The sequence below is a fragment of the Balaenoptera borealis genome (assembly GCF_965194805.1).
Source record: "Balaenoptera borealis genome assembly, chromosome: 5".
In the NCBI taxonomy this organism is placed as follows: Eukaryota; Metazoa; Chordata; class Mammalia; order Artiodactyla; family Balaenopteridae; genus Balaenoptera; species Balaenoptera borealis.
In genome coordinates, this window is record NC_138862.1 from 73,651,465 (window position 1) to 73,673,616 (window position 22,152).

The following is a 22,152-nucleotide window of genomic DNA, read 5'->3' on the forward strand; positions in this document are numbered from 1 at the left end:
CAGGACGCTTCTTCCTCAGTCAGCAACTGGGCAGCCTGAACGGCCATGGGGAGAAAGGCAGGGAGAGGGCGGCCAGGAGCCCTGGAGGAGGAAGAGCTGCCCCCTGAACAGCCAGAGAATTCCAGAAGAACGGCTCCAGGAGTGGTGTCCGGCAGCCCGCTGTCGTTGCAGAGGATTCTAGTCACTCTCCGCAGGTAGTGGCTTGGACTAGCGTCTAATTTTAAGGCCAGTTTTGATCTGTCTTCTTTTAATTCCCCTCTTCATGTGCACTCAAATCCCAGTTGGCGGTTCTGGTTCAGGCTAGGCCCCGGCCCTCCACCCCAGAGAGAGCTGAGAAGTCACAGGCCCTGGGTACTGTGGGGCTGGAGTTCCTCTCCACAGTGCTCTTCCAGCTCCAGGAGCCCCAGGCGTGCCTGTGGGTACCTGAGTAGAGAGCTGGGTGGGGACAGAGGGCCAGGGTAGTTCCCATCCTTCTCTGCCTTTAGAGGGAGCCTCCCAGGCTCGGCAGACATTCTGGTGATCCATCTAGAAGGCATGGAGAAGAGACTTGAGCAGATCAGATCCAAGGAGGCAGCTAAGGGGCACGCTTCCAGATTGGAGGGGAGAACATCTCCCTAGGAAATTGGCCCCATGTGTCAGGGAAGCAGGGGACGCTCACCAGCCCTGGATGAGGTGAGGGTGACTGTGGTCCGGAAGGAGCAGGGGAAAGGCAGGTTTGCTCTACGTCGTCTGCAAAGACGTCGGCATTAAATGGGCCACACCGGCCAGCGTCTCACAGCTGTCCCTGTCCGCATCCTCCCGGCCTGGTCCTGTGTTTGGAGAAATGCACAAAAGCGGGAGGAGTGAGCATGTGCAGGCACTGAGGCGGTTGTAGGGGGTGGCACAGAGACACACAGGTCTGAGCTGGGAGCGTCTCCTTGCTGTACAGGTGGGAGAACGAGGCCCGGACAGGGCAACGACCTGGCCCGTGTCCCTGCGCGAGTCGGTGATCATGGTTACATAGCTGTTGCCATTTATGCCACGCCCAGAGTGCTCAGGACAGAAACCCGGGCACGGAGCTCCTACCGTCCTTCAGTCCCTCTATCCACCCGTCAGTCCTCAGGTCCTGTCCCGCGCCTGCTGACCATCTCCTGAATCCTCCGCTTCCCTCCTGCCCCGACACCACCGCCATGCTCCCCTGGGTCACTGCAGCAGCCCCCAGCTATCTGGCTGCTTCCAGCCCTGCCTTCTCCAGGCCATCCCTCGCCCAGCCCCCAGCCGGTGACCTTCCTCATACACAGGCTGCCTCGCTTTAACCCTTTGTTATCCTCGGCATCAAGGTCAGCCTCCCTGACCTTCCTCACAGGACCCTTCCTCGTCTGGCCCCTGCCCGCCGCCCATCTCATCTCCAGCTGGGCTGGACTGCACTCAGTTCCCCAGGCCAGGTGCGCTGTGGCCCACCTCTGCTCTTCACCTGCCTGAGTCTTCACATCGGGGCTCACATACCAGTTTCTCCAGGAAGGCTTCCTTGAACCCCTCAAGCCTGGGTGAGGAGCCTCTCTTTTGAGGTCTTAAAGCTCCCCATTGCTATGCTATCCTGTCTCTTATCACCCAGAACTGTGATTGCCTGCTGGCTGGTCTGCATCCTCCCCAGACACTAAGCTCCACGAGGGTAGGAATCATAGTTGTCTTTCCTGTTTATTGTTGTATCGCAGGGCCTAGAATGGTGTCTAGCACATAGTGGGTTTTCAGTAAGTATTTCTTCAATTAATAAATGTGCCAGGCTCTCCCCTGGCACTTCAACTTAAGCCTCAAAGAGATCTCATTCTCTCAGGTTTACAGATGACCACACTCAGAGTTTAGTAACTGGCTGGAGGCCCTACCTCTGGGAAGGGGCAGCCCTGAGACTGCAGCCCAGGCCTGACTCCACAGCCCCTGCTCTGAATCCCTGTGCTTGTTGAATGGAACTGCAGGTCTGCAGTCTCTGCTGGACCCCCTGGCATGTTTAGAGACTGGGAGGGGCGTCAGTCCCAGCGACCCGTGCACGAGGAGCTGCCGGGATCCTAGGCCATCTTTGAGGAGTTGTGTATTTTCTGAGCCAGACAATTCAGATAACCCCCTGGTAATGTTGCTCTTTGATTTAGCCTAGCTCAGCTGCGCTCTGAGCTGGCCTGTCAGGAGGACAGCTTGCTTTGTGGAATTCCTTCTTCTTCCCTTCTTTAAAAGAAAGAAAACAGCGAAGACAGCGCAGTGGAGTGCCAAGCCGCGGGGCTTCGGGGCACAGAGGGCAGCCAGCTGTGAGGGCACGCCGGCAGGCCAGGAACAAGCTGGGTGTTCGGGTGGGCTGGAGGCCAGGCCTGTGTGGCTCAAGTGTGCTCTTCACAGACGACCTCTAATGCTGCCGCCCCGCCCCGCACATGGCCCCCCTGCAGCCCTTGCGTGAGGAGAGGCTTAAAGAGCCCCAGAGTTCTTCTGCATCTGGGCCCCCACGGAGTTGCAGGAGGCCCACACAGCACAGAAGGCATGGCTGCCTCCGGGCCAGCCCCGGGGTGAAGGAGGAGGCTGGCCCAGCCCGCCATCCAGGGCCTCTTTCCTGTGCTAAGCACATGGGCTGTGCCATCACCACCCCCAAAGGGCGAGGCTCTGAGGGGCCCAAGAGCATGAACTAAACCGGGCCAGCCGCTGGGGGAATGGTCAGAATGAGCCCAGGATGGTCTCCCTTCATCCGTCCTGGACTCTGTCAGCTTGTCACCATACACAGATGGCGGCTCATAAACGCCCACCACAGCCCACAGGCAGGGCAGGGCTCTTGGGGTGTGAGGGGCACAGGGAGGCGAACGCCTGCTCCCTTTCTCTCTGACTTCACTGCAGGGCCAGGGTTGAGGATGGGACTCTCTGACACTGGTCCCAAGTCACTGTCCCTTGCAGAGAGGCTGGAAAGGGGTGGAGCCTTGGGGGCAAACCTAGATATTCTCTCTCCAGAGCGCACACCCCTTCTCTGAACCATCCTGCAGGGACCCCACTGAGCCTCCTTTTGTCCTCAACCTGAACTTCCAAATGACAATAGTTTCTTTGCCTGCTTGACCTCATGCAGGAGGATTTAGAATGCTTGAATAATTTAAGTCTCATGGGGATGGCCCTTTGTCCACATGAAGACATTGCGGCCACACGGATGAAGCATGGACTCTGGAGGGTTTCAGTGTTTTGAGAGAATTTGGGAGTGGCTGCCTCTGTGGCCTCCCTTTCTTACCCTGAGCTCCTTTGGCTGGCAGGATGCCCGTCTCCGGCATCGCCAGAGAGACTTCCCTGCCAAGAGCCAAGGTGAGCCGTCCCCAGTGTGGTGACTACTTGTCCCATCCTAAATGGTTCCTGCGGGACAGAGGTCTCTGTGTGATTCACCTTTGTGTCCTCAGTGCCCTGCACACTCTAGGCCCCTGGGATGGGTCCCTGCAGTTGGGTTCCGAAGGCTGATGGGGTCCTGGGATTGTGTGCAGGGGTGGGGGGTTTGCAGAGAGCATCCTTGGGTGGTTAAACTTACTAGATGACGGCAAGTGAAGAACAGGCAGCAAGGGCTGACCAAAGTATTTTAGGGAAAGAACTGATGTACTATGACCCTAAAAAAGAGTATGTTTTTCCTTGGTCAGAATCTGGAAAGCATGAGACAAAAGCTGAGGCTGCCATCTTGCTGGCGTGGGAGGGCCCTCAGGCAGCTTTGTGGTGCCTGGGCATGTGAGCTGTTATGTCTCAGCTGGGTGATCTTGTGCAAGTTGCTTCCACTCTCTGTGTTCCTGAGTGATCTCTATAGGTTTCTTCAGCTATGGGATTTTGGTTCCAGGGCCAGGGCCACGACTGGAACCAGGCTTCCTGCCTCTAAGTGCACCTGGGGCAGGGAGCACGCTGGCTCACTCCTGCTATCCGTCTACCCTTACATAGCCTGCTCCATGGTTGGAACTGGCCTGACGAAATTCAGACCCCACCCCCAGTCTTGGTGTGTGGAATCCCCTATCCTGTCTTCTGCTCCACCAACCAGACCTCCTCTGAGAATCCATTCTGAGTTCTTTCTCACTCCAGCTCTGAACTTGGTGAAAGCACAGGAGATTGAGAGCCCACCCTGTAGGCTCCACACATTCATGGGCCCTTCTGGGAGTGCAACACTAAGCAGGGAGGGCACTTCCTCCTGCCCCCGCAGCCTCACCTCTGGGCTTAGCCTCGCAGGAGGGCTGTGTGACCACAAGCACGTTGCTTAACCTCTCTGAGCCTTCCCTTCCTCATCTGTACTGACCATAGATGTTATGAGGGATTGAGAGAATGTATGTAAAGCTGAGTAAGGGCTGCATGAGTGATGGCAGCTCCTCTTCCTCCTCCTCATTATTTCAGGTGCGGCGCTTGGTCTGTACCAGGCTTTGAACAGATATTTACTGAAGACTTAGGGATACCGGGTGAGAAGGAGTTGATGAGGACAGAGGTGTCTGGTGCTGGGGAAACTGGAGGAGAGACCCCAGGGGTCATCTCAATGGGGCAGGGGTGGGAACTGAGCCACAGAGAACCCACACTGCTTCTCACTGAAGGTGACGTGTGTCCTTGGCTTCCATCATCTCGTCTGATGGGATTGTTTTACCTGCGTTATCTCATAAAATCCTCACAACAACCCTGTTTCCATATGGGGAGACTGAAGCACAAAGCACTTTAGCACCTTGTGCAGGGTAGTGAGTAGAGCACCAGGATTTGAACGCGGACTGTCTGCCTCAGAACCTCTTAACCCCGTCATGCACCAGCACTTTTTTTCAAGTCAGTGGACAGCTAATGCATACCTGCCTCCCCCTCCACCCCAGACTGACCGCTAATCCCTGGGGATGGAAGGCGGCAGACCTGGGCCCTCCCTCCTGGCACCATAAGCGCCCTGCTTCCAGAAGCCTCTCCCCAGCAGGCCCCCAGGACTGTGCAACGTGAGAAGGCTCAGCAAATATTAGCATAAAAATTTGCAAGCGGCCGTGCCACCTATTTCATGGCCATTTTCATGATAAAATATCACTGCTACTCATGTGGTTTTCATTTCTTTATAAAATTATTAAAAATACCTTTTTTTTCCCTCTGAGTATGATCGTCGGGCCAGCAGCGTCAGCATTACCTGGGAGCTTGTCAGAAATGCAGCATCTGAATGAGAATCTGCATTTTCACAAGATCCCAGGTGAGTCCCTGGCATGGTGACATCTGAGAAGTGCTGTTGCCCGTGACAGGCTCCCGTGGGGCAGGGCCTGTGTCTAGCCTGTCGCTGTCCCCCCACGGTGCCTTGCCGTGTGCCTGCCAGGTGAGAGGAGAGCCCCAGTGTTTGTGTCAACATGCCGATGACTTGTTTTACCCTTGACCAAGACCCGTGCCACAGTGTGTGGGACAGCGAGCAGGGGCAGGCAAAGGCACAGGTCAGCTGAGATGAAGTGGGACAGCTCACAGACTGCTTCTGGGCTTGGGAAGTAACACATTTTCCTGGAGCTCGGTTGCCTCTGTGCCCGGGTCAGCCACACCAGGGTGAAGGACACTGGGCTGGATGGGTGTTGAGCTTAGTGCGGACACAAGGTTAAATTCCACCCGTGCTCCTCCCCATCACCCTCACTGCACACGCCTACGTTCTGCTCACTGAACCGGAAAACACCCGGCATGTGTCCTGGGCACTTCTCTCCCGTGTCCCCTAGTGCCACGGGGCTGTTGGGAGCAGTGAGCCAATTCTGAAGGTGACTCTCTCTGGCTTTGTCTTCACCCTGATGAAAGTCCCTCCCTCAGCCCGACTTCTGGGAAAGGGCAGGATTGTGGAGCTGAGCTGGGGCCCCCTGCACGTGGGTTGTGACCAGCCCAGCCTGCTGGCTGCAGGCCCTGCAGTCTCCTGGTTGGTCCCAGGGCTCACACCAGATTTGAGCTGCTCCCTAGCAGTGATGTACAAGCCCCGCTACTTGGAAGCTAGGGGCTCTTCCAGAGCCAGCGCTGGGAAGGGCATTGTCCGCAGAGCTGTGGGCACCACTGGGTCAGGTTACCATCTGCGGCTGTTCATGGCTCACCTTTGTCACACCCGCATCTCATCACAGGTGTGGATTCTAGAGCTCATGGGACCAACGTTTCTCCCTTGCCTTCTCTATCCTCACCCTGCAGGAGACCTGGCTCCCCCCGGTGAAGACCTGCATGGCCCCAGCTCACAGGGTCCGGGGCGCACTGTCTCCCAACTGCCTTTCTGAACTGTTGTTCCCCCACCTTCATCAACATTCCCCTCTTTTAAATTTCTGCTATCTGATCTTACAGTCTCTTATTCTTTTGTTCATTCATTCTTTAATCCATTCATCCATCCATTCATTTGAAACTTAGTAGTTCTCACGGGTGTGCTGGGAATCAAATGCCCATGCTAGGCTCTCCTCAAGACATAAAGGTGAATAAGGCACATCCTGGTTATCAATCCAGAGCTTCCTCATGCCCTCGCTACTCCAGAAAATTCTTTCATTCATCTTTTATTGATTCCTTATTGCATTTCTGAGGGGCCCTCATAGACGATTTCTCTTTCTCAGGCCCTTCTTGCACCCCAGCTCCTCTATCTCCAGAGATGACTTCACCTCTTACCTTCCCAAGATTTAGAGTTGACCAAAAATGAGCTTTTTAAAATATCCCCTGCTCCCACCTCAGAGCCACTGCACCTTCTTACTTCTTTCCCTCCTTCAGGCTCAGGTGCGTCCCAGGATTTCCCTCTTCTTGGCAGACTCTTCTGCCTGGCTCCTCTGACCTTGGGCAAATGTTTTATATCTTCCTATCACACTTATCTATAAAATGGAGATAATAGTTCTTACCTCATGGGTTTGTTACAAACGTTAAATGAGAACTTAAAACGGCCTGGCACATAATATTCACTAAATATTAGCCATTATCATGATTATCGTTCCTCAAAGTGCCACCCTGCCATTCATCCTGTTTCCTTTCTCTTCAGTCTGGCACACGCATCCCAAGGGAACTTGGCATGTGGCTTCGCTTCCCTGTCTGTAAATACACTTCCCTGTGCCCTGTCTTTGCTGCCGGGGTATCTGCCTGCCCTGCCTCTGCTCCCCCTGCTCTTGTGTCCCCAGGGCCAAGTGTCTGGCCTCTTAGGCTCCATCGCTCGCCTCTCAAAGGTCTCGGGCACCTCCTGCAGCACTTCTGGGTCTTCATTCTCTGCGGCTTTCAATACTGTCACGTTCCAGGCATGTGGTGAGGTGCTGGGGGGCAGTTTTTAGACTTGGGGCGGGGGGAACCAGGGGAGCCAGGAAAGACTGACAATCTAGAAAATAAGGAGAAGTGGGCCCCAGAGACTCCCAAAGGGCCGACTGGCAGCTTCCATAGGGATGTGGTCAGAGGGGATCTGTCTCAGCTCCCTGTCCCTGGAGGACGGTGCCTTTTTTTTTTTTTTTTTAATTTTATTAAGTATAGTTGATATACAATGCTGTGTTAATTTCTGCTGCACAGCAAAAATGATTCAGTTATACATATATATACATTCTCTTTCATATTCTTTTCCATTATGGTCTATCACAGGGTATTGAATAGTTTCCTGTGCTATACAGTAAGACCTTGTTGTTTTATCCATCCTATGTATAATAGTTTGTGTTTGCTAATCCCAAACTCCCAATACATCTCTCCCCATCTCCTCCTCCCCCTTGGCAACAATAAGTCTGTTCTCTATGTCTGTGAGTTTGTTTCATAAATTCATTTGTGTCATATTTTAGATTCCACACGTAAGTGATATCATATGGTATTTGTCTCTTTCTGACTTCACTTAGTATGATAATCTCTAGGTCCACCCATGTTTCTGCAAATGGCATTAGTTCATTCTTTTTTATGGCTAAGTAGTATTCCATTGTATATATGTACCACATCTTTATCCATTCATCTGTTGATGGACATTTAGGTTGTTTCCATGTCTTGGCTGTTGTGAATAGTGCTGCTGTGAACATAGAGGTGCATGTATCTTTTTGAATTATAGTTTTGTCTGGATGTATACCCAGGAGTGGAATTGCTGGATCATATGGCAACTCTATTTTTAGTTTTTTGAGGAACCTCCATACTGTTTGCCATAGTGGCTGCACCTACTTACATTCCCACCAGCAGTGTAGGAGGGTTCCCTTTTCTCCATACCCTCTCTAGCATTTGTTATTTGTAGATTTTTTAATGATGGCCATTCTGATTGGTGTGAGGTGATACCTCATTGTTATTTTTATTTGCATTTATCTAATAATTAGCTACGTTGAGCATCTTTTCATGTGCCTGTTGGCCATCTGTATGTCTTCTTTGGAGAAATGTCTGTCTAGGTCTTTTGCCCATTTTTTGATTGGGTTGTTTGTTTTTCTGTTATTGAGTTGTATGAGCTGTTTGTGTATTTTGGAAATTAAGCCCTTGTTGGTTGCATCGCTTGCAAATATTTTCTCCCAGTCCATAGGTTCACTTTTCATTTTGTTTATGGTTTCCTTTGCTGTACAAAAGCTTGTAAGTTTGATTAGGTCCCAGTTGTTTGTTTTTGCTTTTATTTCTATTGCCTTGGGAGACTGACCTAAGAAAACATTGGTATGATTAAGTCAGAGAATGTTTTGCCTGTGTTCTCTCCCAGGAGTTTTATGGTGTCATGTCTTATAATTCTTTAAGCCATTTTGAATTTATTTTTGTGTATGGTGTGAGGGTGTGTTCTAACTAACTTCATTGATTGATTTACATGCGGCTGTCCAACTATCCCAATACTACTTGTTAAAGAGACTGGTTTTTTTTCCATTGTATATTCTTGCCACCCTTGTCGAAGATTAATTGACCATAGGCATGTGGGTTTATTTCTGGGCTCTCTATTCTGTTCCATTGATCCATATGTCTGTTTTTGTGCCAGTACCATGCTGTTTTGATTACTGTAGCTTTGTAGTATTGTCCGAAGTCTGGGAGTCTTATGCCTCCTGCTTTGTTCTTTTTCCTCAGGATTGCTTTGGCAATTCTGGGTCTTTTATGGTTTCATATAAATTTTAGGATTGCTTGTTTTAGTTCTGTGAAAAAAAAGTCATGGGTAATTTGATGAGAATCACATTAAATCTGGAGCAGAGTGCCTTCTGGTGGCAAGGTGCACAGAAGGGGGAGCCAAGTGGCTAGCTCCAGTGGGGCTTGAAGAACCCTGAGGCCAAGGTGACGCTCTCATCACGGCTGTTGAAATTATTGAGGGTGCCCTACGGATGGAGCAGAGAAGAAGAGGGTATGGGTGGTGGGCAGAGGTGACGAGCAGGAGGCGAGGAGGCAGCTAGACTGATGGCGTGGCTGCAGTGCACGGTGGGGGGGCAGCTCTGGAAGGGTGTGTCGGGGGGGCAGGGTGCATCCCTGCAGTCTGGGGGAGTGGCAGCAGGATTGGTTTCCACTTGGGGAGGAAGGGCTGGAGATACTTAGTGCTGTCTGGGGTGTCATTCTGTCCTGATCAGTGTTTGTTCAAATGGGAGGCAGAGAATGGGCAGTCGGTGTCAGTAAGAGGGTTTGGAGGGCAGCACCTGGGGAGGGAAGGCCTAGGAGGCCCACTGGATTGGATGGGGATGAAGGGGTGAAGGAGGAAGGCTGGGGGCACTTTGGGCACCTGGGACACAGGGCTGGGGGATGCAGGGTTAAAGTGCACACAGTGGGCCTGCAGGTCCAGCTGGAGGTCGGTGCGGCTCCTCAGGGGGTTCCACGGCAGATAGAGGGCCCCAGGGCCCACGTCAGTGTGGGGGACGGGCGGCTCGGCTACTCAAAGGTCCTACCTGTGTCCTCGCTCCTCGTCCTCCCTTTGCTAAATGTCAGCACCCTCCAGAATTCTGTCCTGCCTGCTTTGCACTGTGCTTGTGACACACCTGTGTCCAGCTCCCTGCTGGGCATCTGTTCAAGACTGAACGTGGTCACTCCCCTCTGCATCCTCCCAGCCCCGCCGTGCTGTTGGCGGCTCCGCCACCCCTGTAGTAGCCTAGGCCTGAAGCCCCTCCGAGCTCCGTCTGCCTGGCTGAACCCTGCAGTGCCTCTTCCCCCATCATCTCTGTCCCTTGTGCCTCCCCCAGTTCCTCGCCATGCAGCCCTCCAGGGCCCAGCCCAGTGCTGGCACCTCAGTGCTCTAGAGCCATTTGTCAGATTGAGTGGTGATGGGTTCCCCAGCCCCACCCACCTGTTCACAGCTCTAGGACAGCAGGTGTGGGAGGACAGCCGAGACGTCCGGCGGGCCGGGGAATGGCGGGAGGGCCAGGGTAAGGGACAGATGCTTTAGGGAGGGGAATCCCACCCCTCCTGAGGGCACGGGGGAGCGGCTGGCGCCCTGGTGGTGCTGTGCCAGGGGAGGCCTCAGGCCCACTGAAGCCGCCCATAGGGCTCCAGAGCAAAGGAGGACTGGGGGCGTTCGGAGGGCTGTCCTGCAGCAGGTCAGAGCCTTGCCGGCAGGGGTGTTCACGCTCCATGATTGATTCCAATGTTCTGCCAGGTTTTAGAGTCCCACAGAGGTGGACGGATCATAGCCGGTGCTGCTTTGGTAACGAGACAGACAGTCATTCCAGACTCCCTGGAGCAGGAAGCCGTGTCGAAACAAAAACCTGCAGACGCCTGGCTGGTGGACGAGGGCTGGTCCCTGAGATACCACCACACCCTGAGAAGAGCCTGGGCAGGGAGGGCGTCTGCCTTCGGTGGCTGAGCACCCATGGTGACAGCCAGGACCACTCCTAGGGGCCTGGCGCTGGGCAGGGTCTGGCATGTGTTTGCTCCTGGAGTCCAGGACGGCCCTAAGGGGTGTCTCATCCCCATCCCTACGTGATCGCTGAGCAAACCAAGGCCCTGAGAGGCCCAGGGGCTCACCCCACTAGTCCCTAGCCCAGGCATCCAGGGTCCAGGCGCAGCCCCCCAGCCCCACCCCAGGACCGCTGGTGTGTTCACACCCGGGTCTCAGCTCCTTGCTGCACTGCCTGTTTCCTGAGGGCAGGGATGTCCCACTCACCTCCGCATGGGTTGGGTCTGTTAAGTATCTGAGTGATCAGCGATTGATCTTCTCAGTTCAGTGTGCTCTCTGGTGTTCCTGTTCATCTCATGAAGAACTAGGAGACACGGCAGGGTGGACTTTCGGGCACCTCTCTGCTGACTGACCAGTGCCAATGAGCGGCCCTTGTCAGTCCTACCACTGATAACCTGTGTGACTTTGGGAACATTTCTTACCCTCTCTGACCAGCAGTCAGAGACCTCCCTGCTTCAGGCCTTGCCAGCAGGAGATCCTAACAAGGGTCAGCTGTGACTCTCGGTGGTAAGAAATGCCCTAGGGAAACAGGCAGTTTAAAGCTTCGCAGGGCCCACAGCTCCATGCGGTCCACGCCCTCTCCAGTTTGATACCACAAGACAGTGGTTCCCCTAGAGAATGAAGGGTCAGCGCCCGTCCCGCAGAACCTCAGCCTCAGCCCGAGGCAGGGTAGAGAGACAGTGCCACTGCTGTGAAATCATCCCCGCATCCCCTAGAACTGTCCCCTGTCACCTCGCAGGACCGGGGCTGGGTGGAATGCTGGGCCGCCTCTGAGCATGGCTCTTCACTCCTGGCCTTTCCTCTCTGACGACTGGAAAACAGGGTCCCTTCCAAGTCAAACAAGAGCTGATTGGGCCTGGTACACAAGCACGGGCATGAGGGAAGTAGTGTTTCCTGATTCCAGTCTTTTTGCTGATTAGCCGGCGAGCTTTCCCCGGGTGGAGGCCAGCCTCCCTTGCTCCTTAGAGACTTTGCCCTCGACTCTGAGGCGCACTCGAGGGGTGAGCCACGGTGAGATGTGCCGCGTGTGAGGCCGTCCTTGTGAATCCCAGACCTACAACAGGGCCTTCTCAGCCTGAGAACCTACGGCTTGAACTCAGCCTGAGTCGGCACAGGCTCCCAGAACCTTCCTGAGGGGTGTTGTGCAGACTGCCCGGGCCCAGTGCGTGTTCCCATCTTTGCTTCTCCCTGCTTGGGAGTGAAAGTAGAAAACTGAGCCTTAGGAGCTGAGAAAGGCCAACCCAGGAGAAAAAAATCATGAAGAAACAGGGAGGCAAAAGAGTCTGTGATTTGGGGTGGTGTGCGGGGAGGAGGAAGGGACGATTCACGGCAACGTGGGTCCTTTTCTGGAGGACGTGAGCTTTAGGTTCTCAGCCAGGGCCTCTGGTTGAGAGACTTGTTGGAGTGACCTTAGCAATGGTCATCAGAGGAAAGACCTGAGGGAGGAGATGGCTCTGCTTTTTCAAAACTATAATACTTCAAACACCCCTTCCTGTAAGGATGGGTTTTCCTCACTAGAACTAGTCCACTAGCTTTTAATAGCCCTTTTTATGATTATTAATTAGGACGTATTCGATATAAAAAATTTAGAAAATGCATCACCCATAACTAGAAGAATGTGCTTGAAGGCTCCTCGCTTGTACTTTCCCAGCAAGCCTCGTCGACTTCTGGAAGGACTCGGTATTTACAATGGACCATCTGCACGAGGCCTCGTTTTACAGTTAAGTTTATTTCTAAGGGGGAAGAAACCTTATCCCCTCTAGTGTGGGTCTCCAGGTGACCATGGGGGTGGGAACAAGACTCCACACAGGCCCAAATGAAACAATTAGGCAGCACCACATGGCTGGGCTGTAGCCATGGAGGTTAATCTGAGAAACTTCTGGAAGCTCTCAGAACCGGATTCCTTCATTCATACAGAGGTTTCCTGCAGCCTCAGCATGTGCTACTGGCAGTGCCCTGTGAATATACATGGTCAGCCCAGGCCCCATGAGGAAGGCAAGGGTCTGGGGTGCTCCGTGACCACCACCCTCCAAGCCAGCAGTGGCTGCATCACCTAATGGCCTGGTCCCCAGCACCCGTGGCCTTGGGGTCTGCCAACCAAAGTCAGAAATAATAGTGAAATCCAAGTGCTGCTCCTTGGAACGTTAGCCTGTGGTGGAATCTGAAGTAGTCAAAGATTAAAGGGACCTTGGAGATCAGAGGCCCTGGATCCGAGTGGGGGCCCTGCCCCTGACAACTGAGGGCCTCTGTTCCCTCTGTTAAAATGCAGGCAACAATGTCCCTGCACTGCTAGGAGAGAAGTGAGGTAGAGAATTGTAAGAGGGCTTTGCAGCCCGCATGTGCTGCCGCGGGTGTGGAATTGGGGACCCCACCCCGTTAGGCTGCTCCACGTGGGATCAGAGCCCCTTACATGAGTTCTCATCCCTTCCACGTCCCTCTATCATTCTCTACCCCAAGGCTAGCACTGTTCCTCCACAAGAACCAGCTGCCGTGGAAGCCAGAGAAACCCACCATTCCCCTAAGCGGCCGTTCTGTTTTTCTGGGTGCATCTTGGGGTAGTAGGAACACTTTAAATAACAGCAGTAATTTTGTACTTAGAGAATCATTGGTTCATTTTCAGGCTGTGTTTCTGCTTCAGACACCCCAGGCAGCTTGCATTTCCAATTTCCTTTCCCTCCCTTGCTTCTCCTCACAAATCATAATGTGCTGATGTCCCAGACCTGGTTCTTTCTGCCTGTTTGTTATCAAATGCCTCTTATGTCTTGATTAAGCAGTGGTCCTAGGCAGCATGTTCCCAAAGAGCCACCTAGGTTATGGTCTCTGCCTGGAAGGATGTTCCATCTACCTCTCTGCCTCTGGCCCTGCCCTCCGGAGCCCAGCAAGTTCAGTGCCAGGTCACTCTTGTGTAGACAAGAAGATTTGGGGGAGCTTCCCTGCTGAGGTTGGTAAGGGCGTCCCGGGGCTGCCGATGGCCCTCTGCTCCCCAGCTTGCTCAAGAGTCGAAACCCTTCTGAACCTTTCTCAAACATCTGAGCACCCTCTCGTGGGTCCCTGCTCCTCACTCTCTCCCACAATAGACCTGGCAGCAGGGCAGCGGTGGATCCAGGGCTCAGAGAAGCAGCAGGTTTTTTCTCGGCAGCAGCAACTGTCCTGACCTCTTCCTGCCCCTGGTGCCAGATGACATCGAAGGCCACATAGCCTGAGCTGCACTGACCTTTTCCTCAGTCCTTATCGTCGCTTCATGGTTCCTGAGGCGCTGCTGTGCCAGGTGCTGAGGAGGCAGAGGCGATGGCGGTGCTGGGAGACCTCACAGACGTGACCGCCACACCCACACCACCAGCCCGTGCCACGTTCCCCCGCCCGTCCTCTGGGAGGGGAGGACAGAACCGTGGGGGAAGTACAGAAGGATCGGTGGGCTTGATGGAGGCATGAGGTGTCCAGGGGCTCCATGAGCACCGGCTCTGCCTCTCCGCTGCCATCTTCTCCTTTCCCCCGGGTCTCTCCTCTCTGGAGAATGAATCCAGTGCCTTGGCAATAGCACAACCCTCCCCTTAAAAAAGATAGTGGGAGAGAAAAGCCCTGTACCTACGGTGACACATAACTTGTAGTCTGAACCCAGACATTTCAATGGATGACCGACCGTCCTGGTTTGCCTGAGACTAGGACAGTTTCTCAGGACATGGGACAGCTGGTCACCTGCTTTTGAGAATGAAAGGGTACATGACTATTCATTCAATTTGCAATACTTTGATTTTCCTTATGATTTCTTCTTTGGCCAGTGGATTGTTTTAAAGGTGTGTTGCTTAATTTCCAAATATTTAGAAATTTTCTCTATCTAGTTTATGTCAAGTGCAATTCCATTTTGGTTAGGGAGCATTCTTTATATGATTTTTAACTTTTTTCAATGTATTGAGACTTGTTTTGTCATCCAGCCTATGGTCTATCTTGGTGAATGTTCCATTTGCAGGAGAAAAGAATGTGTGTTCTGCTGTTGTTGAGTAGAGAGTTCCACAGATGTCGACTAGGTCAAGTTGGTTGATAGCTTTGTTCAGATCTTCCACATCCTTTGTCTAGTTGCTCTATCAGTTACTGAGAGCGGGGTAATAAAATTTCCAACTAGAATAGTTAAAAAAAAAAAAAAAAAAAAAACCTTGCCTGGTCTGAGGGTCCCTCCTCTACCATGCCGTGGTAGCCCAGGTCTATTTGGTAGAATTTTAGCTGGTTTGCAACCTGTTCCTGAAATTAACCATTTGGAAGAAATATGGTAAAATGAACTAACAGTTGTCAAACTGCATTCTAACCCCGCTATGATCCCATCACTGCAGGCTTTAGTGGCTAGAAAGATCTAGCATCTCTGTTTGCTTTGGAAGCTTATTTTTGCCAAGGTTGTTATCACCAAGTAGGCACCAGAGCTCTGTTCCACTCACAGTCCAATTATGGTGACATTCAGACAATGAACCTGTGTATTCCACTTGTAAGAATGTCCAAATGGAATGCTTTACCCTGGCCAGGAGCAAACTCTCGGCCCCCTTGTGATATGCGAGACCTCAAGGAAGCTTTCTCTCTTCCCAGACCCGGAGAAATGTGTTGAACTGGAAAATGCATCGGGGTGGCCCACCCCGGGTCAAGCCTCTGGTTTTCTTTCCCGTGCGCCGTCCACCGCACAGCTCCTCCCTGTCGTTGGTCGGGAAGCTGCTCTGTGGGAGGCCAGAGGGTGGCATTTCCAGGCCGGGGGCAGAGCTGGTTTTGCTATGCTGCATCCCCCATCCTATAGACTCTAGGGAAGAGGCGAAGCTGGTATAACAGGTGGGATGGAGCCTGATGCAGGACACGCCCCAGCCCACTCCTGCCCTTGCCCACGACAAAGGGCCCTCCGTCTTTCCTCCTTCCTCCAAGTCGCAGGCCCCTCTGCTGTGACGGCATCTCTGCAGGTATGGAGCCTGGGTCTTTCTCTGCCCCTTCCTGTGCCCATTCTGTGCAGGAACTTGCTGTTAAAGAGGCTACAGAACAGAGTGGCTCATGCTCTAACCTTGTCACCCACGGGGAGGTTTCTGGATCTGACTTCCTGTCTCCAGATGGAAACATGTGGATAAAGGACCTAGGAGGGGGCCCTTGGCTCTAACATCCAGTGGACTTAGAGCAGATTTCTAAATCTGCCTAGAGAGAGAGAAATTGAAATTGAGCAGACCTGCTCTCTAAAATTGCTATAATTCTACTTGGCTGTCCCATAGCCACTTTCACTTGACCCATGGGTGGACCTGAGCTGTTTCAGAAATGCTAGGCATGGGGTTTTAATGAATGAGACTTGTTCTGAAGCAAAAAATGATTTTGATTCAGCCTGTGTTTAGCTCCCTATGTCTTTACCTGATCACCATTCAGAATTGTTTCCCAACTTTTCTCTCTCCTCTCCTTTTCAAGATCACAGACAAAGACAAGGGGGTGGAAAGTTCCACCTAGATTGTTACTAACCTCAGAAACGGACGCTGGAGCCGGATGCCTGGGTTGAGTCCCCGCTTGTGCTCTTTGCTGATTGTGTGACTTTGGGGAAGTCTCTGAACCTCTCTGTGCAGTGTCCTCAGGCATGAGGTGACGTGTTGCCTCTGAGAACACCCGTCTCGTAGGATGCAGTGCCTGGTGCTCACGAAGTCTGTACAGATGTGATTGATGGAGATGATGATGTCATCCTGAGGGTGGTGGGAAGAACGTGAGGCTTGGACTTGGGAGACTCAGACCGGCTCTGCCTCTTGCTGGCGGTGTGACACAGATTGGGAACCTCAGAATGTCTCAGTTCTCGTAGCTGTAAAACAAGTGAAAATGGAACCTCCCTCCTGGGTGGTTGTGAGGACCCGGGGGAACAGGACTGGCAGACTGTTCCCCCCCCCCCCACACACACATCAGGCTAAATCTGTTCTCTTTCCCCTTCCCAGGCACACATTCTGGCAGTTCCGTCATGAGAACCCCAAGACCCGGGTCGGGGGCCCTCCCCCTGAGGGGCTCCCCGGCTTCAACAGCGGGGTGGTGCTGCTCAACCTGGAGGCCATGCGCCAGTCCCCACTGTACGGCCGCCTGCTGGAGCCGGCACAGGTGCAGCAGCTGGCCGACAAGTACCACTTCCGGGGTCACCTCGGGGACCAGGACTTCTTCACCATGATCGGCATGGAGCATCCTGAGCTCTTCCACGTGCTGGACTGTACCTGGAACCGGCAGCTTTGCACCTGGTGGAGGGACCACGGCTACAGCGACGTCTTCGATGCCTATTTCCGGTGTGAGGGCCACGTCAAGATCTACCACGGGAACTGCAACACCCCTATCCCAGAGGCCTAGGCGCCTCCTCGCCCACCATGCCCTTGGGCTCGGGATCTGGGGAAGGAGAGGGGCGCCTCTCGGACAGGCCCGGGGCAGTGTCTGAACTCCTAGAGAGACACTGCAGGGACGTCCTTGTGATCAGGTGCTGCAGCTCTCCCAGCACGGGTCGCTGTCCTGAAGCCATTCCAATGATGACTGGACCCTTTGCCCCCACTGGTGCTCTGGACCCTTTGCCTCCAGGGGCCAGGCGTCATGAAGGACAAACACATAGACCTCTTCCGGTGGGCTAGGAAGCGAGCATTTGAAAAGAAGGAAGAAAAACAAAACGGTGCCCCTTGCCTTCAGCCCCCAAAGAATGGAAATCCTTTTAAGAACTGGGCTTTCTTAGACCAAATATAAACTTATTTTAAATCGATAGGCGAGACAGAACAAACAGTACTGCTGTAGCTCCCAGTGAGCTCTAAATGCATGAGCCAGGGTTTTAACAACCAGCCCAGAGTTTAAGCATCCAAAGGAATGCTAGCCTTCCACACGCGCGTCCTAGGAGGCTGTGTGGTTAGTCTCACGATGCTCGTGGCGCCTGGTGGAGATGTAAAGATCCCATCTCTTTGGGGAGGGCCTTCAGCAGCACCTGTGGCCCACATAAGAAAACTGGTCTCATTATTTTAACCTTCACAGCATTTACCTCCCAACTGCATCACAGAACCTCATTATCCCTTATTCATCTGATCCAGCTCCAGGTGACCAGACTCTGCTCTGAAATCAAATCTGCCATCAAAGAAGAGATTGGCCACCCGCAAGGACAGGTGATGGAATTGTCTGGATTGGGAAGACTCATTCCAAAGAGGAGCCCAGCAGTGCCCGAGTGTAACCATGCAGCTTGGAAGGGCTGTCGCTCTTAGACTTACAAGCATTCTAGTCTCTTTATTTGGAAGACTCATCCTTGTGACGTTATTGCACCAGGTCAGACCCTATACCTTACAAGAAATTAGGCTGTCATTACTTGATTTCTGCTTTAATGAGTTCTCCTGTAAGTGAGTTACAAACATGAAGCCTCTATTGGTCCATTTTGTATAATCTACCTGAGGTCCTTGGGGAAGAAGTGTTGTTGGATTTTCATCTTATTTTATTTCAATTTCATTAATTTTTTTCCACCATGAGTGAGAATAGCTAATAAATAATCTTTGAGAACACAATGATTTATGCTGTTTGCTCTCTGATCACAGTTTCCCGCTACCTGAAGGATCTGAATCAAGAGTGTGATCGATGTCATTCAGAGTCTCCCTTCCCACGTGATTAAGCTAATAAGTGTGCTCACAGTGGGTCTCTGGGGCCTAAGGGGGACTACGTCTGAGAAGGTTATATTGGGCTCAAAATGGAGAATCATTTCATTTCAGGTATTGACAAGCCGGTCTAATTCTGGGAGCAAAACCCACCACCCCATCCCTTCTCCTCTGCTTACCCCTAACTGTCCGCCTACATCATCCCCTGATGAAACGGAGCACATGTCTCTCCTAACTCTCAGCTCTGACAGAACGGGTCTGTCCTCTTAGGGACTTGATTTCCTATTTATTGCTACCAATTATTATTATTTTTTAGTGGTTTTTGAGAGACGGCAATTTCATTTATTTATTTACTTATTTATTTATTTATTGGCTGTGTTGGGTCTTTGTTGCTGCGTGCAGGCTTTCTCTAGTTGCAGTGAGTGAGGGGCTACTGTTTGTTGCCGTGCGTGGGCTTCTCATTGTGGTGGCTTCTCTTGTTGCGGAGCATGGGCTCCGGGTGCACAGGCTTCAGTAGTTGTGGCTCACGGGCTCTAGAGCACAGGCTCAGTAGTTGTGGCGCACGGGCTTAGTTGCTCCATGGCATGTGGGAGCTTCCCGGACCAGGGATTGAACCCGTGTCCCCTGCACTGGCAGGCGGATTCTTAACCACTGCGCCACCAGGTAAGTCCAATTGCTACCAATTATTGAATGTCTGCTGTGTGCCAAGCATTGTATTATGTGTGATAGTGACACACTATCACTGATACTTGTGAAAACCTCATTAAGGTAATTCAGATTCTAAAATTTATTGTAATAAGAGATGTGGACAGAGAGTCACTGTTTATCACAGCCTTTTTTATAATAGAAAAAATTTGGGAGCAACTGAAAATGCTGAATAGGGGAGTGGATAAATAATGTGTGTTAGGGGCAAGATGGCGGAAGAGTAAGACGCGGAGATCACCTTCCTTCCCACAGATACAGTAGAAATACATCTACACGTGGAACTGCTCCTACAGAACACCCACTGAACGCTGGCAGAAGACGTCAGACCTCCCAAAAGGCAAGAAAATCCCCACGTACTTGGGTAGGGTAAAAGAAAAAAGAAATAACAGAGACAAAAGAATAGGGACGAGACCTGCGCCAGTGGGAGGGAGCCGTGAAGGAGGAAAGGTTTCCAGGCTCTAGGAAGCCCCTTTGCAGGCAGAGACTGCGGGTGGCAGAGGGGGGAAGCTTCGGAGCCGCGGAGGAGAGCGCAGCCACAGGGGTGCGGAGGGCAAAGCGGAGAGACTCCCGCACAGAGGCTCGGCGCCAACCAGCACTCACCAGCCCGAGAGGCTTGTCTGCTCACTCGCCGGGGCGGGCGGGGGCTGGGAGCTGAGGCTTGGGCTTTGGTGCTACCCGGGAGGGAGTCCGGGAAAAAGTCTGCAGCTGCCGAAGAGGCAAGAGACTTTTTCTTGCCTCTTTGTTTCGCGGCGCGCAAGGAGAGGGGATTCAGAGCGCTGCCTAAATGAAATCCAGAGACGGGTGCGAGCCGCGTGGCTATCAGCGTGGATCCCACAGCAACAGGGGCGCAGAGGGAAAAACGGAGAGATTCCCGCACAGAGGCTCAGCGCTGAGCAGCGCTCACCAGCCCGAGAGGCTTGTCTGCTCACCCGCTGGGGCAGGCGGGGCTGGGAGCTGAGGCGCGGGCTTCGGTGGGATCGCAGGGAGAGGACTGGGGTTGGCGGCGTGAACACAGCCTGAAGGGTTTGGCGTGCCGCGGCGAGCCGGGAGGGAGCCGGAGAGGAGGTCTGCAGCCGCCGAAGAGGCAAGAGACTTTTTCTTGCCTCTTTGTTTCGCGGCGCCCAAGGAGAGGGGATTCAGAGCGCCGCCTAGACGAACTCTAGAGGCGGGCGCGAGCCGCGGCTAACAGCGCGGACCCCAGAGACGGGCGCGAGCTGCGGCCATCAGCGCGGACCCCAGAGACTGGTAGGAAACGCTAAGGCTGCTGCTGCCGCCACCAAGAAGCCTGTGTGCGAGCACAGGTCACTCTCCACACTGCCCCTCCCGGGAGCCGGTGCAGCTCGCCACTGCCAGTCTCCCGTGATCCGGGGACAACTTCCCCGGGAGAACACATGGCGCGCCTCAGGCTGCTGCAACGTCACGACGCCTCTGACGCCGCAGGCTCGCCCCGCCTCCTCCGTACCGCTCCCTCCCCCGGCCTGAGTGAGCCAGAGCCCCCGAAGCAGCTGCTCCTTTAACCCCGTTCTGTCTGGGCGGGGAACGGACGCCCTCAGGCGACGTACATGCAGAGGCGGGTCCAAATCCAAAGCTGAACGCTGGGAGCTGTACGAACAAAGAAGAGAAAGGGAAATCTCCCCCAGCAGCCTCAGAAGCAGTGGATTAAAGCTCCACAAACAACTTGATGTGCCTGCATCTGTTGAATACCTGAATAGACAACGAATCATCCCAAATACAGGAGGTGGACTTTGGGAGCAGGATATATTAATTTCCCCTTTTCCTTTTTTTGTGAGTGTATATGTGTATGCTTCTGGGTGAGATTTTGTCTGTATAGCTTTGCTTTCACCATCAGTCCTAGGGTTAGGTCCGTCCATTTTTTTTTTTTTTTTTTTTTTTACTTAAAAAAATTTTTTTTTTCCTAATATATGCTTTCTTAATAATTTTTTCCGTATTTTCTATTTTTAGAAATTAAAAAAATTTTTAATAAGTTTTTTCATATTTTTTATTTTAAAAAATTAAAAATTTTTTTTCTTAATAAATTTTTTTCTTAAAAATTTTTTAATTTTTTACTATAAAAAATTAATAAATCTATTTTTAAAAATTAAAAAAAATTTTTTTCTGAATACATTTACTCTTAATAATTTTTTTTCTTATTTTTTATTATAATAGCTTTATTTTATTTTATTTTATCCTCTTTTTATCTTTTTATTTTTTTCTCCCTTATATTCTGAGCTGTGTGGATGAAAGGCTCTTGGTGCTCCAGCCAGGCATCAGGGCTGTGCCTCTGAGGTGGGAGAGCCAACTTCAGGACACTGGTCCACAAGAGACCTACCAGCTCCACGTAATACCAAACAGCAAAAATCTCTCAGAGATCTCCATCTCAACATCAAGACCCAGCTTCACTCAACGACCAGCAAGCTACAGGGCTGGACACCCTATGCCAAACAACTAGCAAGACAGGAACACAGCCCCATCCATTAGCAGGGAGGCTGCCTAATGTCATAAGGCCACAGACACCCCAAAACACACCACCAGACGTGGACGTGCCCACCAGAAAGACAAGATTCAACCTCATCCACCAGAACACAGGCAATAGTCCCCTCCACCAGGAAGCCTACACAACCCACTGAACCAACCTTACCCACTGGGGACAGATACCAAAAACAACGGGAACTACGAACCTGCAGCCTGTGAAAAGGAGACCCCAAACACAGTAAGATAAGCAAAATGAGACGACAGAAAAACACACAGCAGATGAAGGAGCAGGGTCAAAACACACCAGACCTAACAAATGAAGAGGAAATAGGTAGTCTACCTGAAAAAGAATTCAGAATAATGATAGTAAGGATGATCCAAAATCTGGGAAATAGAATAGACAAAATGCAAGAAACATTTAACAAGGACGTAGAAGAACTAAAGAGGAACCAAGCAACGATGAAAAACACAATAAATGAAATTAAAAATACTCTAGATGGGATCAATAGCAGAATAACTGAGGCAGAAGAAAGGATAAGTGACCTGGAAGATAAAATGGTGGAAATAACTACTGCAGAGCAGGATAAAGAAAAAAGAATGAAAAGAACTGAGGACAGTCTCAGAGACCTCTGGGACAAC

General features: G+C 52.1%; 1 protein-coding gene and 1 long non-coding RNA gene across 5 annotated transcripts in view; one reads left to right on the plus strand and one right to left on the minus strand.

The window, feature by feature from the left end:
- The window catches only part of XXYLT1 (xyloside xylosyltransferase 1), a 185,855-nt gene extending 167,606 nt beyond the window's left edge, over window positions 1-18,249 (plus strand). The window contains exons 4-5 of one of the 2 annotated variants that reach the window (XM_082393318.1): window positions 5,076-5,167; window positions 16,675-17,030. In XM_082393318.1, the coding sequence (XP_082249444.1) occupies window positions 5,076-5,167; window positions 16,675-16,898 (316 nt within the window). In that variant the 3' untranslated portion in view covers window positions 16,899-17,030. Of the gene's footprint in view, window positions 1-5,075; window positions 5,168-16,674 lie in introns of both variants that reach the window. The other variant, XM_082393317.1, reaches the window with a different exon arrangement.
- LOC309629393 overlaps window positions 5,174-22,152 on the minus strand; it is a 57,477-nt gene continuing 40,498 nt past the window's right edge. For 2 of the 3 annotated variants that reach the window (XR_014245045.1, XR_014245047.1), the window contains 2 exons: window positions 16,217-16,544; window positions 5,174-11,938 (listed from right to left, as the gene is read on the minus strand). This is a non-coding gene — a long non-coding RNA (uncharacterized lncRNA). The remainder of the gene's footprint in view (window positions 11,939-16,216; window positions 16,545-22,152) is intronic. The other variant, XR_014245046.1, reaches the window with a different exon arrangement.